We start from the raw sequence: 18,421 nt of genomic DNA, 5'->3' as shown, positions 1-18,421 counted from the left end.
GCAACTTGATGTTAAAACTGCATTTTTGCATGGTGATTTACAGGAGGACATTTATATGAATCAGCCTGAGGGTTTTGAAGTGAAAGGGAAAGAGCACTTAGTTTGCAAATTGAAGAAAAGCTTGTATGGCTTGAAACAAGCTCCGCGACAGTGGTACAAGAAATTTGATTTTTTATGGTGAGTCATAGCTATAAAAGAATAGCAGCGGATTCTTGTGTGTATGTTAAACAATTTCCTAATGGTAACTTCATTATCCTATTATTATATGTTGATGATATGTTGATTGTAGGACAAGATGCTAGTATGGTTTGCAGGTTGAAAGAACAATTGTCTAAGTCTTTTGATATGAAGGATTTAGGTCCAGCAAAGCAGATCCTTGGTATGGACATTATCCGGGATAGGAGAGCTGGAAAGCTGTGGTTGTCACAGGAAAAGTATGTTGAACGAGTGCTTGGTAGATTTAACATGCAACATGCTAAATCAGTTAGCAGTTCACTTGCCAACCATTTTCATCTAAATAAGAAATCTTGTCCAGTGTCTAAGGAAGAGCAACTAGCTATGTCTAGTATTCCTTATTCTTCTGCAGTCGGTTCTTTAATGTATCTTATGGTTTGTACAAGGCCTGACATTGCTCATGCAGTTGGTGCAGTGAGCAGATTTCTTTCTAATCTAGGGAAAGTTCACTGGGAAGTAGTAAAATGGATTTTTAGATATTTGAGGGGTACCTCAAAAATGTGCTTGACTTATGGAGTTTCACAACCAATTCTAGAAGGGTTTACTGATGCTGACATGGCAGGCGATCCTGATGGTAGGAAATTTATTTCAGGGTATTTGTTCACTTTTGCAGGAAGAGCTGTATCTTGGTAGTCTAAGTTGCAGAAGTGCTTCTGTAGTTGACAAAGCAATAGTAATGTGCTTGCCTCCAACAGGTTGTCTCAATTATTCCACTTGATAATCATCCAATTCAACCTGGAACAAAGCACACATAGATAAAATGAAATTTTCTTTATTAAAAGAAAATATATATGTATATATAATGCAAACTAGATTTATAAGAGATCAGATGATAGTGTATATCCTCAAATTGTCCAGAAAAAGTTGCAAATAAATAAAAAAATAAAAAAGAATTCATTATAATCCAAGTTTCTATCATGTAAAAAATGAAATAAATAAATAAAATTAAACAGTATAAAAGGTCTAGCAAAAAGAATTATAGAGACGAGTGTTTAGTAGTTTACCAGAATTATTGTTTCTTCCCATCATCAAATTTTATAACTTTTTTGGCCATTTAGGTGGTGGTCTCTCTTCAGCACTGTCAATCTCACTCAGCCCTGCCCTCTTCTCATAGATATCTCTCTTTCGCTTTCCAAGGGCACCACCATTCCCTGTAGACGCTGGACTGTTGTGCTTCTCTTGTATTTGTTCCATCTCTTCCAAATCTTTCTTGTACACTAATCGAAGCCCATACTTCTTCACTTTGCAATACGACTCGTTTCGTATTCCGTTTCGTATTCCAGATTCAAATTCGTTGACCTCATCGAGATAAAACTGGGAACGACACATATAAGTTAGCCAAAGGTGGTCCTTCTTGGCGTGCTGCCGCCTATTCATTGGGAGGAAATAACAGGTCCGACCATATTTACGATAGTAACCATCCATGCGATGGCAGATATCCTTCGACGGCTTCCACTTATCATCATCAAAATTGTAGGCTTCATCATTAACAAAAACGCAGCAGAGAGCAACTCCCACCCACTGACTATCATTCTGAATATTAGGAGACAGTGTTATCTTTAATGAAGATCCATCCTTCTGATGGTTGAACCATTCTGGGATTTCACTTCCAGGTACAAAAATGTCAAAGGCCCGTGTTACATTCGCAAATACCTGGAACAAAAAAAAAAAAAAAAACCCGTTGATTGGAAACTAATACAATAAATTCGAGAAAGTGAGATTCAGTGAGAGAGAGATACCAACCTTAATGTGTTTTTTCAGCATTGTCAATGCATTGTTTTTCTCAGCCAATTTATAGCAGTTAATACCTCTAAATTCACCAAATCTGCCAAAAAGTAAATTGCATTCTATTATTGAATCTGCATCTTCTTCCAGTGACGCACAACCATCTAGGTACACGCATCGTACGCTAGGGAGTCGCTTAGGCAACGATTTAAGCTTCCTGCAATCTACCAACTCAAGAAGATAAAGCTTGGAAAGTCGACTAAGAGTTTCTGGAAGGCAGATGAAATTGTTACCACTAAGATAAAGTTCTTTCAAAGAGGACAAACAAGCAATATCATTAGGAATATCCCCAAGATTGCAGTCACTCAGATTCAGCTTTGTTAAAGAACTCAAACCTGACAAAGGAGGTAACATCAGAGCCACGGAATCTATACTTCCTCTTGCCAAGAAACGAGAAGGGAAATTTGATCGTAATTTTGATGGTGGTCCCTTGCATCCTTTGAAAGACAAAACTTTCAGATTTTTAAATTGAAAAATGAAGGATGGTGGTATTCTTATGGAAGTTTCACTTAAATCAAGCTCCTCCAAAAATTCTACTTGCAGCAAATTCTCTAGCAAAGTTCCAACTTTAGAACAACCCGAGAGATTAAGAATTTTTAGACATTTGCACCCATCTATGCTGTTTGGGAGACTCGAAAGGTTATTGCAATTTTTCAGATTTAACAAAACAAGATGGCTGAGACGTCCAATTGAAGAGGGAAGTTCTTCAATGCCTGTTCCATCTAAATGAAGCTCCTGCAAACATTCCATTTCGCCATCAATCTCTGGAAACCTTTGAAGATTTGAGCAGCCTGAAAGAATTAATTTATCAAGAGATTCCATTCCAATTTTGTTTGGAAGAGATCTAAGACTTTTGCAGCCTTTTAAATTCAAAAGTTTAAGCTTGCTTTGAACACCGAGATGAACATCAACTAGTCTGGTACAATCTTCCAAAATCAAACTTTCGAGATTTGGCGCCCTTGTGAAATCTGGTGCCTTGATCAAGTTTTTGGAGCCTTGAAGGTTGACTAATTTCAATTTAGATGAAGGCTGTTGAAAACAATAATAAATTAGAGAGAAAAGATAAAACAATCGAAACTCTTCGTTTTATTATTATTTTCATATCTTCTTCAAATTTTTTATAATTAATCTTAGAATAAGCTACAAGACAAACATCAAATTAATGAAGTGTTTCTTACTTTGTTTTCCTTCCATAGATGTTCAATGTGGCTATTGGGTAGGAGAAGTGCAACAAGGTTGTCCGGTTGGAAGCTTGGAGGCAAGGATCTGAAAGGATATCCACTCCAATCTAAAAGCCGTAACTCATCAGAAAGATATTTGAGATCTTGAGAATTCAGTGGATGAAAGACTTTGAGCAATCTTAATACATGGTTTTCTTGTTGGAAGCTTGAAGGCAAGGAGACTCTGAGCAATCTTAATCTTTTCATCTTCAAGAAGGCATCGGCATTCAAAGGGAAGGTCTTGTTCTGTTCCCTGAAAAACAAGAGCAAAACAAAAAAACCGGGTTTCAAAATACGCCAAGCCTTCAACACTTGAGAAAGCAAGCATAATATTCAAGCTTTTCTATCTTTTCTCTTTTCCTTCTAAAATACTCAAAACTATTTTAGTTAAAACAACCAAATTTTTTACCACACGATTTTTTTGATTATGTTTTAATTGAGTAGTCATTAGGTGATTGCTTATGATTTTTTCACTTTATTATATAATATATTCAATAGATCCAAGGGATAAGAAAAACAAGTAAAAAAATAATTTAATCTCATCTTTTATATCTATTAAAATTAATAATTAAAAGAATATAAAACCTTTTTGTGTAAGTTGATCCCTTCCTATTATAATATATATTATATAAACATAAAAAATTATATATATTATATAATTTAAATTAGGCTCGGGCCTTAAATGTTAAAGTTAAGATCTGTAAATGAGTCTTATTTTTTTTGTTCAACCCTCCAATTAGCAAATAAGTCTTTAAGTTTAGATGGATAACTAACCTTTGAACATATATAACTCTGACTTTATTAAAGAACTACAATAAAAAAATTTAAAGGATGTAAAGCAAGGAAATATTAATAATATATATGATCTAGCAACCATGGTTCAAAAATAAGTCAAGTTTAAGTAATAATATATGTACATCAATACATGTATATGTATATGTATGCCTTTGTACCCTTTACTATTGATGACCATGCCTTCAATTGCTTCCGTAGCCTAAAAATCAAAAGAGTGAAGGATAAGGAGACATAAAATGCACGGTGTAACAAAATTAATAGCTAAATTATAAGAGGAATGAACTAAAACGAGACATAATACTAAAGATTTTAAATGGTTAGGCTAATTCTAAAATAAAGCTTAACAGTTAAGACTAAAAGAAATTAGTTTGATCTTATTTAAATTAACACGAGAAATTTAAATAGAAAAATGCATAATTTAACTATAAAACTATACTGCAAATGAGGCTTTGTCTCAAGTTGCATGTATCATCATGTGTAAGTTTTGATCCAATTTCATTGTCTATTTATTTGATTTTTTATATGAAATAAAATACTTAATTGTGATTTTAACTTCATAAAAAAAATTATAAAGCTATAATAAAATATACACTTAAATAGTCTTATTTTATTCTGGCCAAACAAGTAATGTTATTTTATAATAAATGAACTATAATAATCTTATTCTTTCTTATATGCAAGAAGACTCATACGTAATCCCAAAGTTTTGGTTGTATATATATCCAAATTACAGAATCTTAACTAGTAACATATATACCTTGTTAATAATTTTTCATGGTAATTAATTTATCATTTTAAGTAGAGCCGAGATTTTAAATAAATAAATTAATTAATATGCAATATTTATAAAATGACTTACTGTGCTTTCTGTTAGCACGCGATAGACATCCTTTTCATCCCACAATCTACATTGTTTTCCAGGTTCACCAAGAGATTTTTTTCTAACAATTGCTCTTCCCATCTCTTGTAGCAAGTCATGCATCCACAAAGATTTGTTGTCTTTATCAATTTTTACCAGAGACTTACCAATGAGTTCGTTTATTCCAATACCCGCTGAAAACCCACAACCATCTAGTAATTCTGTTACAAAATCTTTCTTTACCCGGTTGAAGAAGCATGCTATATCCAGAAAAATATTTTTCTGCGTCTCTGATAATCCATCATAGCTTATTTGAAGCCTCTCATGAATATCTTTGTGAAATTCATTTTTAAGTCTTTCAATTGCACTTCTCCATTGGGAAACATCTTTATTCCACAACATGGATCCCAAAACTTTAAGAGCTAAGGGTAGACCACCAGCATAAACCACAACACTTTCAGAAAGCTCAATGAAATCTTTTCCTGGCACTGTATCACTCTTGAAAGCATTCAATTTGAAAAGAAGAAGTGCTTCATGAAAATCCAATTCTATAAGCTGATAGAGATCATCTACCCCATGGAATCGTAGCAAATCTTCATCTCTAGATGTTATGATGATTCGGCTCCCTAAACCGAACCAATCACGCCTTCCAACCAAGCATTTTAAGTGTTGCAGGTTATCGACATTATCAATAATAACAAGAACTTTCTTGTGTGATAGCCTACGACTAATGATTCCATTCCCTACTTGAACATCTGAAAATTTGAAATCTTCTTTCAAAATCTCAGATAGCAGTTGTTTTTGTGAATCAATAAGTCCATTTATCTCTGAATTACGTCCAACATCGCCAAGAAAGTTTTAACTTCAAAATGAGGGGACATTTTATAAACAACTCTGGCAAGAGTCGTGTTACCAATTCCCCTCATACCGCAAACTCCTATAATGCGGACATCATCTTCTTTTCCAATGTCTATTTTCAAGTGCAACTCTTCCAAACGTGAATTAATTCCAACCAACTGATCAGGAACATCTGAACATGTTTCACATAATTTTGCTGACACATTTGTAACTATCTCTCCCACAAATTCTGATTCAGGCCTACAAACAAAAAGAAAAATAAACTTTAGTTGCTAGTTATGAAATTAACTATATATGACATAAATGAGCCAAGAAATTAAAAATAAAAAAATAAAGGGAACTTCTACAGTAAAATTAAAAAATTTGACCTTATTATAAGGTCATTGAATAATAACCGTTAGATATGAAGAATTAATATAAATAAATATTTTTAATTGTAAAAATAATTAATTATTTGTTAACCTATTAATATAATTTTAATTAATTAACATTAAATATTATTTATTCAATAAAATAAAAGAAATTTTTAATAGATAAATACAATCGATTTAAAATTCCTAAAAAAGAGGACAAGATAATATAATATTTTAAAAAAATAAATAAAAAATTAACTAACATAAAAAGGTGAGAATTATCATAAAATTAGAAGTATCGTAACTCTCTAAGAGATATTTGTGATAATTTTAAAAGTAATAAAAGTAAGAGCAGGCGTAAAAAGTCATTATTGTAATGTAAATAATTAAGTTGACAATGTAAAGCAATTATTAATTTAAATTTAAAGAATAATTCTAAACTAATAAACAAATGTTAACGTAAAAAGGTAAGAATAATCATAAAATTGATGTCATTTAACATAAAATGAGTTAGAAATATTGTAATACCTTAACAAAGAGTTGTTATAGTTATAAATGCAATGAAAAGTAATAATAAGTATAAAAAATATAATTGTAAAAAAAAATTAAGTTGGTAATGTAAAAAAATATATTACTACGAAATAAAAAATAATTTTTAACCAAAAAATAAAAGTTAATGTAAACAAGTAAGAATAATCATACAATTAGTATTATTTGATATTAAATGGTTATAAGTATTGTTACACCTTAATAAAATATTATGATAACTCTAAATGTAAATGAGAAGTAATAACAAATGTAAAATTTTTTTATTAAAACGTAAATAATTAAATTGGTAATGTAAAAAATAGTATTATAAACAAAAAATAATCCTACACTAAAAAATAGGTATTAAAGTAAAAAGATAAGAATAATTGTAAAATTAGTATTTTTGGCATAAAATGGTTAGAAGTGTCGTAACACATTTAAAAAAAAGTTATAATAATCCTAAATATAATGAAAAGTAACAACAAATATAAAAAGATATTATTATAATATAAATAATCAAGTTGACAACATAAAAAAATTATTATAAATAAAAAATAATTCTAAACAAAAAAAAGTGTTAACGTAAAAAAGTAAGAGTAATTGTAAAATTGAAATAATTTGACATACAATGTGTTATAACTATCATAATGTAAAAAAGTAAGAATAGTTATAAAATTGGTGTCATTTGGCATAAACTGGAATAGAATTGTCGCAATGACAACCTAACAAAGAGCTGTGATAAATTTAAATGTAATAAAAAGTAAAAACAAGTGTAAACAAATATTATTGTAATATAAATAATATTTTTTGGTAACATAAAAGATTATTATCACAAATAATTAATAATTCTAAACCAAAAAATAAGTGCTAGTATATAAAAAAAAAGAGATAGTAATCATAAAATTGGTATTATTTGACATAAAATAGTTAAAAGTATCGTGACACCTTTAAGAAAAAAGTTGAAATATTTATAAACGTAATGAAAGGATACAACAAGCGTAAAAAGATATTATTAGAACATAAATAATTAAGTTGACAATATAAAAAAACTATTATTATAAATAAAAAAATCAAGAATTAACATAAAAAGGTGAGAATAATCGTATAATTGGTATTATGTAACGTAAAATAGTTAAAAGTATTGTTACACCTTAAGAAAAAAATTGTACTAATTCTAAACATAATAAAAAGTAACAACAAATGTAAAAAGATATTATTAAAATAAAATAAATTCGTAACGTAAAAAAAATTCATATTGTAAATAAAAAATAATTCAATCAAAAAAATAAGTATTGACGTAAAAGGTGAGAATAATCATAAAATTAGTATCATTTGACATAAAATATATTAGAAGAGCTGCAATACCTTAAGAAAAACTTTTGATAATTCTAAATATAATAAAAGGTAATAACAAGCGTAAAAAAAATTTATTGTAATATAAATATAAGTGATAATATAAAAAATTATTATTAAGGATAAAAAATAATTCTAAAAAAAAAAGATGGGTGTTAACGTAAAAATGTGAGAATAATTGAAAAATTGGAATCATTTGGTGTAAAATATGTTACAATGTTATAATGTAAAAGGATAAGAATAGTTATAAATTTGGTGTTATTTCGCCTAAATTGAATTAGAAGTGTCTTAATATCTTAACAAAAAGTTATAATAATTTTAAATGTATTACAAAGTAGAAACAAGTATACAAAAATTATTGTAACATAAATAATATTTTTGACAACATAAAAGATTTATTATTACAAATAAATAATAATTCTAAACTAAAAAATAAGTGTTAATATAAAAAAGCTAAGAGTAATTGTAAAATTGATAATTTGGCGTACAATGGTTAGAAGTATCATAATGCCTTTAAGAAAAAAGTTATAATAATCCTAAACGTAATAAAAGGTAGCAACAAGTGTAAAAAGATATTATTATAATGTAAATAATTAAGTCGATAATATAAAAAATTATTATTACAAATAAAAAATAATTTTAAATAAAAAATTAGAGTTAACATAAAACAATGCGAATGATCATAAAATTAGTATTATTTTACATAAATAGTTAGAAATATTGTTACGCTTTAACAAAAAAATTGTAATAATTTTAAATGTAATGAAAAGTTACAATAAACGTAAAAAGATATTATTAAAACATAATAAATTTGTAACTTAAAAAAAAAGTAGTATTATAAGTAAAAATAATTCTAAATAAAAAAATAAATGTTAAAGTAAAAAGGTGAAAATAATTCTAAAATTTGTATAATTAGGCGTAAAATAATTTGAAGTGTTGTATTACTTAAGAAAAAGATGTGATAATTCTAAATATAACAAAATGTACGAACAAGTGTAATAGATTTTATTGTAATATAAATAATTAAATTGACAACATAAAAATATTACTATAAATAAAAAAATAATTCTAAACCAAAAAAAGTGTTAACATAAAAAAATGAGAATAATCATAAAATTTGTATAATTTAATATAACATTTGTTAAAAGTATCATAACGTAAAAAATGTGAGAATAGTCATAAAATTAGTATCATTTGGTACAAAATAGATTAGAACTATCGTAACACTCTAAGAAAAAATTGTTATATTTCTAAATGTAATGAAATATAAAAACAAACATAAAAAAAAATTATTTTAACGTAAATAATTAAGTTGACAACATAAACAAATTATTATAAATAAAAAATAATTCAACAAAAAAATAAGTATTTATGTAAAAATGAAGAATAATCGTAAAATTTGTATTATTTGGCATAAAATGTATTAGAAGCATTTTAATACCTTAAGAAAAAAATTGTGATAATTTTAAACTTAATAAAAGATATGAACAAGTGTAAAAACATATTATTATAACGTAAATAATTAAATTGGTAATGTAAAAAATTATTATTATAAGTAAAAAATAATTTCAAACCAAAAAATAAGGGTTAACATAAAAAATAAAAATAATCGTAAAATTGATATCTCTTGACATTATAATCCCTTAAGAAAGAATTACGATAATTTTAAATGAAATAGAAAATAAGAACAAGCATAACAAAAAATTAAAGTAAATAATTAACTTGATAATGTAAAAGAATTGATATTGTTAAATTAAAATATTCTAAATAAAAAACTTGTTAACAAAAAAAGATGAAAATAATCATAAAATTCATATCATTAGATATAAAATGAGTTTGAAATGTCTTATCCTAAAAAAAAAGGTTTAATAATTCTAAATATAATGATAAAAAAGTATAAAATTATATTATTAAATGTAATTAATTAAGTTGATTTCGAAAAATAAATTGATGTTATAAAATTTAAAAATATATCATATTTTATTTGCTAAATTAATAAATTAAATAAAATTATGTATATATTTTTTAATATTTACCTGTTAACCTATTCTTCCTTTTTTTTTTAAAGTTATATTATTCTTACAATTTAACATGATATCATGATATCTCGTAATCTTAGAAAAAGATCGATATATTGTGGCCATAAACAAACCCAAAAAATAAGGATTTTATAATTTCCTGGCACTGTATCACTCTTGAAAGCATTCAATTTGAAAAGAAGAAGTGCTTCATGAAAATCCAATTCTATAAGCTGATAGAGATCATCTACCCCATGGAATCGTAGCAAATCTTCATCTCTAGATGTTATGATGATTCGGCTCCCTAAACCGAACCAATCACGCCTTCCAACCAAGCATTTTAAGTGTTGCAGGTTATCGACATTATCAATAATAACAAGAACTTTCTTGTGTGATAGCCTACGACTAATGATTCCATTCCCTACTTGAACATCTGAAAATTTGAAATCTTCTTTCAAAATCTCAGATAGCAGTTGTTTTTGTGAATCAATAAGTCCACTTATCTCTGAATTACGTCCAACATCGCCAAGAAAGTTTTAACTTCAAAATGAGGGGACATTTTATAAACAACTCTTGCAAGAGTAGTTTTACCAATTCCCCTCATACCACAAACTCCTATAATGCGGACATCATCTGCTTTTCCAATGTCTATTTTCAAATGCAACTCTTCCAAACGTGAATTAATTCCAACCAACTCATCAGGAACATCTGAATATGTTTCACATAATTTTGCTGACACATTTGTAACAATCTCTCCAATAAATTCTGATTCAGGCCTACAAACAAAAAGAGAAATAAACTTTAGTTGCTAGTTATGAAATTAACTATATCATCTATATATAAAAGTGTGAACTCTAAAACTATTAATAGTGAACCACCTAAATACTCTTATAAATTTTTAAATTAACAAATTTATCCTTAAATATGTATAACTTTTATTAATTTATTTAAATTTAATTTAAATCAACTAAAATTAAAAATAGAGTTTATGTAAAATTAAATTATTTAAAATTTTAAAATTTTAATTCTGAAAGTATTAAACGTGATTATCCAAAATATCCTTACTAAATGTTTTTATATGAATTTTTTATTATTAGACTCTTTCTTTTTATAATTAGGCTAAAAAAATACTAAAAGTGATTGATTATTTAATTTAAAAGATATAAAAAATGATTGATCGAATGTCATTAGTAATTTTTTTAGAAAATTTATTTTAAATGACTTTTTTATTATTATTAGACTCTTTTTTATAAGTATATGATTTTTCACATTAAATAATCTAGGTGGTTGAATGATCTAACGTAAATTATTCTAAGTAAACAATTATCAAGTAAAATAAAATTAATTATTTTTGGTGAATTCTATTAATAGTAAATGATCTAAATAGCTCTATAAATTTTTAAATTAGCAAATTTATCCTTAAATATTGATAACTTTTATTAATTTATTTAAATTTAATTTAAATCAACTAAAACTAAAATAGAGTTTATGTAAAATTAAATTTTTTAAAATTTTAAAATTTTAATTTAAAAAGTATTAAAAGTGATTGTCTAAAATTTCCTTATTAAATGTTTTTATTTGAATTTTTTATTATTAGACTCTTTCTTTTTATAATTAGGCTAAAAAAAATACTAAAAGTGATTGATTAAAATATTCTTAATAAAATTTTAATTTAAAAAAATTAAAGAATGATTGATCAAAATGTCATTAGTAATTTTTTTAGAAAATTTAATTTAAATGACGTTTTTTTATTATTAGACTCTTTTTATGAGTAAAATGATTTTTCACATTAAATAATCTAGGTGGTTGAATGATCTAACCTAAATTATTCTAAGTAAAAAATTATCCAGTAAAATAAAATTAATTGTTTTTGGTGAATTCTTTCAAGGTAAGATTTTATTTTATTTTATTTTTTAAAATTATGTATATAAAATTTTAAATTAACAAATTTATCCTTAAATATGTATAACTTTTATTAATTTATTTAAATTTAATTTAAATCAACTAAAATTAAAAATAAAGTTTATGTAAAATTATTTTTTTTAATTTTAAAATTTTAATTCTAAAAGCATTAAAAGTGATTGCCTAAATAATCCTTACTAAATGTTTTTATATGAATTTTTTATTATTAGACTCTTTTTTTTTATAATTAGACTAAAAAAATATTAAAAGTGATTGATTAAAATATTCTTAATAAAATTTTAATTTAACTAATGTTAAAAGTGATTGATCAAAATGTCATTAGTAATTTTTTTAGAAATTTTAATTTAAATGAAAATTTTTTATTATTAGATGCTTTTTATAAGTAAAATGATCTTTCACATCAAATAATCCAGGTGGTAAATGATCTAATATGAATTATTCTAAGTAAAAAACTATCAAGTGACATAAAATTAATTGGTTATGGTGAATTCTTTCAAGGTAAGATTTTATTTTATTTTATTTTTTAAAATTATGTATTTATATAATAAAAATTTATGTATGATAAAATTTTTAAAATAAAAGAAAATTTAAGCTTTTAGTTGATGGAATAAAAATTATTTTTTTAAATTATGACACTTGTAATAATTTTCAAAATAAAATGAGAACACAACACAATAAAAATTTAAGTACAAAAGTGATAGAGTTATAGATGATAATTTTAGAAAAAAATCCTTATATCCAAGTTTTGCAAAGATTAAAGGATATTTCTTTTGAAGATTTTGAAATTCGTATTATAGAAATGTTAATATAAATCAACGAGTTTATAATTATTCATTTGTTAATCAAATTATCGCTATATAGGTTAAAAAAGACAATTCAAATATTATATTTGAAAGTGATCATATCGCAGTTCAAACTCATTCATGAAGATAGCATAAAGTTAAACATTATTTTGGTTGTTATGACCCTTTGTAATAGTTTTTTACTCTTTCCAAATGAACAAGTTAATTAACATCAAAATATCAAAAAAGTCATTTTGAATGATGGTAATAAGAATAAAGTAACAATTAAAAATATACTATTTTTTCATTTAGTAGAAGAAATTTTTTATAGAGAATGTGAAATATTATTTACTATTTTTAAATGGAGAATTTGATTGGAATCAAAGAATCAAAAAGTTATTTTGAATGGTGGTAATTAGAATAAAGCAATAATTAAAAATATCTAGGTTTTTGTTTAGTAAAAAAAAATTTATGAAGAACGTGAAAGTAATTATTATGAATCTAATTTTTTTTAAATCATTGTCTACTTAATTTTTATAAATTTTATTTAGTAAATAAGTTCATATTACTTTTATCATATATATAACAAAATTTTTAGTTAAAATTATATAATTAAAAATAGAAACATAAGGTAAAGTTTATTACTTCCATTGATGATAAAACACTTTAAAACTTTCAATCTTTTATATACGATTCTACTTTACTAACAAGTATGAAAATATATAAACTAATAATTCAATCAAATCATCAATAATGCTTATCTTAATATCTATTATTTTACCATGAAATAAAAAATTTGAGGACACTCTTTAAAATATTGACTTAATATATATTGTATATATTTATTTAATTTAGTTTTAATACTTATATTAGTATAAAAAGTTATGATTTTAACATATTATTACATGTTAAACTATGCAGTAAATTAAGAGCATTCACTCATACTTTTCAAATCATTTAAACTTGAATTTTTTCTTCTTTTTTTCTCTATCTTACAAATTACATCATCTAGCATACATTGTGATTATTTTCTTTTTGGATATACATAAATGAATGATAATATACTAGTAGATAATTAATAACTTAGTAATTAACCAGTGAAAACTTAAATGTAATCAGTATAATATAATAATAATCATCGACAATTTTATAGTAAATTAATGATAACTTAATAATAAATGAATGATCGTTTAGTGATAAATAATTGATAACTTTTTAGTAAATTAATAATAATATAATAATATATGATAATACCTTAATGGTAAATCAATTATAATATAGTTATAAATATATACTAACATAATACTAAATCAAGGATAACTTAACAAAAAATAAGTGATAATTTAATAGTTAATTATTGATTACTTGGTAATAAATCAATGATAATTTAATAGTAAATTAGTAATAATTTAATAGTATATCAAATTCAGTTTAATATAATTAATTGATAGTTAATCAATGATAAATTAGTAATTAATAATTGATAATTTAGTAGTTAAACATTGAAAAAGTAAAAGTAAATCAGTATAATTTAGTAGTAAATAATTTATAACATAATAGTTAATCTATAATAACTTAATAATAAATCATGCATAATTTAATATAAATCAGTAATAACTTGATCATGAATCATAGATAATTTAGTGGTAAATCGGTGATAATTTTATAGTAAATAATAAAAATTAAGTAATAAGTCAAAGATATCCTAATAGTAAATATATAAAAATGTAATACTAATCATTGATAATTTAATAATAAATTAATAACTTAGTAGTAAATCATTAATAACATAATAGTAAATTACTAATAATTTAATTCTAAATCAATGATAATTTGGTAGTATATTAGTTAATCATTGATAACTTTTTAGTGAATTATCGGTAAATTGATAGTAAATTAATTATAACTTTATAATAAATTATTAATAACTTAATGGTAAGTCACCAACAATTTAATAGAAATCATTTACAACTTAATGATAAATATTTAATAAGTTAATGGTAAATCATTCATAAAATAGAAGTAAATATAATTGATAATTGAATAGTAAATCTTTGATAATTTAGTAATAAATAACTGATAAATTAATTATCAATTATTGATGACTTTTTATACTTGAAATCGCCTATGATTGAACCCTGGTTACTAATAGAAACAAAGTCAAAACTTTTATCTTGATGGTTAGGTTAAACTTATCATGAACTTATTCAAAAAAAAAGAATTAGTGAAAAATTCTAAATTTAAATAAAACAATAATGTTATTATATCAAAAGAAAATTATCTTATATATTATTAGTGGGTTGTTTAAATTCCATGTTTCATGGTTTTAAAAGTATAACATCATATTAGTAAATCAATGATAGGTTAATAAAAACAAGTGATAATTTAGTTGTAATTATGAATAACGTAACAAAAAATTAATTGTAACTTAATAGTAAATTAGTGATAACTTAATAGTAAGTAAATTTCAATTTAGTAGTAGTTAATTGATAAATTTAGTAGTAATTATAAATAATTTAATAGTAAATCAATGATAATTTAGTAGTTTATTATTGAAATCTAAAAGTAAATTGATATAACTTAGTAGTAGTTAATCATCAATAATTTAATAGTTAAATAACTTAAGCATATTTAATATAAATTAGTGATAACTTGATAATGAATCATAGTTAATTTTGTAATAATTCTATGATTATTTTGTAGTAAATAATCAAAAACTAAATAGTAAATTAATGATAACAAAATAATAAATGCATAATAACATAATAATAAATCATTGATAATTTATATGTAAATTATTGATAATTTAGTCATAAATTAGTCAATTATTGATATGTTTATAGTAAATCATCATTAAATTAATAGTAAATCAGCGATAACTTTATTACAAATTATCAGTAATTTAGTAGTAAATCATTAACAATTTAATAGTAAATCATTCATAATTTAGTACTAGATCATTCATAAGTTAATAGTAAATCAATACTAATTTAGTGGTAAATCATTGATAATTTAATAATATATCACTATAACTTAGTAGTAAATTACTGATAATATAATAAAAAATTAATGATAACTTAATTGTCAATCATTGATAAACTTTTTGAACTTAGAGTGGTTAGGAATTGAATCTTGATTATTAGCAAAAATGAAACTTAAAATTTATCTTGGGAGACTTGGATAAACCTACCATGAACCTATTCAATAAAAAATTTAGTGAAAAAAATTCTAAATTTGAATGAAACAATATTGTTATTATATAAAAAATTATCTTATACTAGAATTGAATTTGAGTTTTCTTACGAAAATCTATTATTAAATATATGATAATTCAAATTTTATCAACGATTACTAAAAGTATATCATAAGTTATTAGAAGGTTAATTATTAAAATTACATCAAGAGGTTACTAAAATTTTATCAATGATTACCAAAATTGCATCGAAAGTTATTAAAATTTAATTAAAAGTTATTAAATTTTACTTATGTTATGTCAAAATCAAAATTAAATTAATATTATTTATCATTATTATCATAATATCAAAAAAAACTATTGATATAAATTTTTAGAAATAAAATTACACATGCATAATGCACGTGTTAAAAACTAGTATGGCATAAATGATCCAAGAAATTAAGAGTAAAAAAATAAAGGGAACTTCTACAGTAAATTTAAATTTTTTGACCTTATTATAAGGTCATTGAATAATAACCATTAGATATAAATAATTGATTTTTTAATTGTAAAAATAATTAATTACTTGTTAACTGGTTAATCTAATTTTAATTAATTAACACTAAATATTATTTATCAAATCAAATAAAAGAAATTTTTAACAGATAAACACAATCGATTTAAAATTCCTAAAAAAGAGGACAAGATAATATAATATTTAAAAAAATTTAATTGAAAATTGACTAATGTAAAAAGGTGAGAATTATCGTAAAATTAGAAGTATCGTAACACTTTAAGAGAGAGTTGTGATAATTTTAAACATAATAAAAATAAGAGCAAGCATAAAAAGATATTATTGTAACGTAAATAATTAAGTTGACAACATAAAACAATTATTACTTTAAACTTAAAGAATAATTCTAAACCAATAAATTAATGTTAACGTAAAAAGATAAGAATAATCATAAAATTGGTGACATTTAACGTAAAATGAGTTAGAAATTTTGTAACACCCTAACAAAGAGTTGTTACAACTAGAAACGTATTGAAAAGTACTAATAAGCATAAAAAAAATTATTGTAAAGTAAAAAAATATATTATTACAAATAAAAAATAATTTTTAACCAAAAAATAAAAGTTAATGTAAACAAGTAAGAATAATCGTAAAATTAGTATTATTTAATATAAAATGGTTATAAGTATTGTTACACCTTAATAAAATACTGTGATAATTCTAAATGTAAATGAGAAGTAATAACAAGTGTAAAAATATATTATTAAAATGTAAATAATTAAATTGGTAATGTAAAAAATAGTATTATAAACAAAATATAATCCTACACCAAAAAATAGGTATTAAAGTAAAAAGATAAGAATAATTGTAAAATTAGTTTTTTTGGTGTAAAATGATTAGAAGTGTCATAGCACATTTAAAAAAAAGTTATGATAATCCTAAATATAATGAAAAGTAACAAGTGTAAAAATATATTATTATAATGTAAATAATTAAGTTGACAACATAAAAAAATTATTATTATAAATAAAATAATTCTAAACAAAAAAAGTTGTTAGCATAAAATAGTGAGAGTAATTGTAAAATTGGAATCATTTAGCATACAGTACGTTATAAGTGTCATAACGTAAAAAAATAAAATTGATTGTAAATTTGGTGTCATTTGGCATAAATTGGAATAGAATTGTCGTAATGGCAACCTAACAAAGAGCTGTGATAAATTTAAATGTAATAAAAAGCAAGAACAAGCGTAAATAATATTATTGTAACATAAATAATATTTGTTGGTAACGTAAAAGAATTATTATTACTAATAATTAATAATTCTAAAGTAAAAAATAAGTGCTAGTATAAAAAAAAAGAAAAAGTAATCATAAAATTAGTATTATTTGACATAAAATGGTTAAAAGTATCATAACACTTTTAGGAAAAAAGTTAAAATATTTCTAAACGGAATAAAAGGTAACTACAAGCATAAAAAGATATTATTAAAACATAAATAATTAAGTTGACAATATAAAAGAACTATTATTATAAACAAAAAATAATTTTAAATAAAAAGTCAAGAATTAACATAAAAAGGTGAGAATAATTATATAATTGGTATTATTTAATGTAAAATAGTTAAAAATATCGTTACACCTTAAGAAAAAAATTATAATAATTCTAAACATAATAAAAAGTAACAATAAACGTAAAAAGATATTATTAAAATGGAATAAATTGGTAATTTTAAAAAATTTGTATTATAAATAAAAAAATAATTCAATCAAAAAATAAGTATTAACGTAAAAGGTGAGAATAATCATAAAATTAGTATCATTTGACGTAAAATATATTAGAAGAGCTGTAATATCTTAAGAAAAGCTTTCGATAATTTTAAATATAATAAAAGGTAACAAGAAGCGTTAAAAAAAAATTATTATAACATAAATATAAGTTGACAGTATAAAAAAATTATTATTATGAATAAAAAATAATTCTAGAAAAAAAATACGTGTAAACATAAAAAGGTGAGAATAATT

General features: G+C 23.4%; 1 protein-coding gene across 1 annotated transcript; it reads right to left on the bottom strand.

Moving 5' to 3' along the window:
* Positions 1–1,269: 1,269 nt before the first annotated feature.
* Positions 1,270–17,520, bottom strand: LOC111288915 (TMV resistance protein N-like). Its single transcript, XM_089760239.1, has 7 exons — positions 17,507–17,520; positions 10,526–10,779; positions 4,894–5,738; positions 4,193–4,233; positions 3,198–3,492; positions 1,978–3,048; positions 1,270–1,887 (listed from the first exon to the last, which is right to left on the bottom strand). Exons 1-7 carry the CDS (start codon positions 17,518–17,520, stop codon positions 1,270–1,272), a joined length of 3,138 nt encoding a protein of 1,045 aa, XP_089616365.1.
* Positions 17,521–18,421: the final 901 nt, after the last annotated feature.

This window comes from Durio zibethinus, chromosome 4, assembly GCF_047325235.1.
Source record: "Durio zibethinus cultivar Kanyao isolate XHJ-2024 chromosome 4, ASM4732523v1, whole genome shotgun sequence".
NCBI classification, from domain to species: Eukaryota; Viridiplantae; Streptophyta; class Magnoliopsida; order Malvales; family Malvaceae; genus Durio; species Durio zibethinus.
Note: the sequence above shows the minus strand (reverse complement) of the source record. Positions and strands in the feature narration are given on the sequence as shown.

What these genes read in the sequence shown, in the direction of transcription:
- LOC111288915 (XM_089760239.1), bottom strand. An exon ending in GCGTGCTAACAGAAAGCACA is followed by an intron (nt 4,234 to 4,893) that starts GTAAGTCATTTT and finishes TTTGATTTTTAG; the next exon opens with GCTACGGAAGCAATTGAAGG. An exon ending in TGCTGAAAAAACACATTAAG is followed by an intron (nt 1,888 to 1,977) that starts GTTGGTATCTCT and finishes TTTTTGTTCCAG; the next exon opens with GTATTTGCGAATGTAACACG.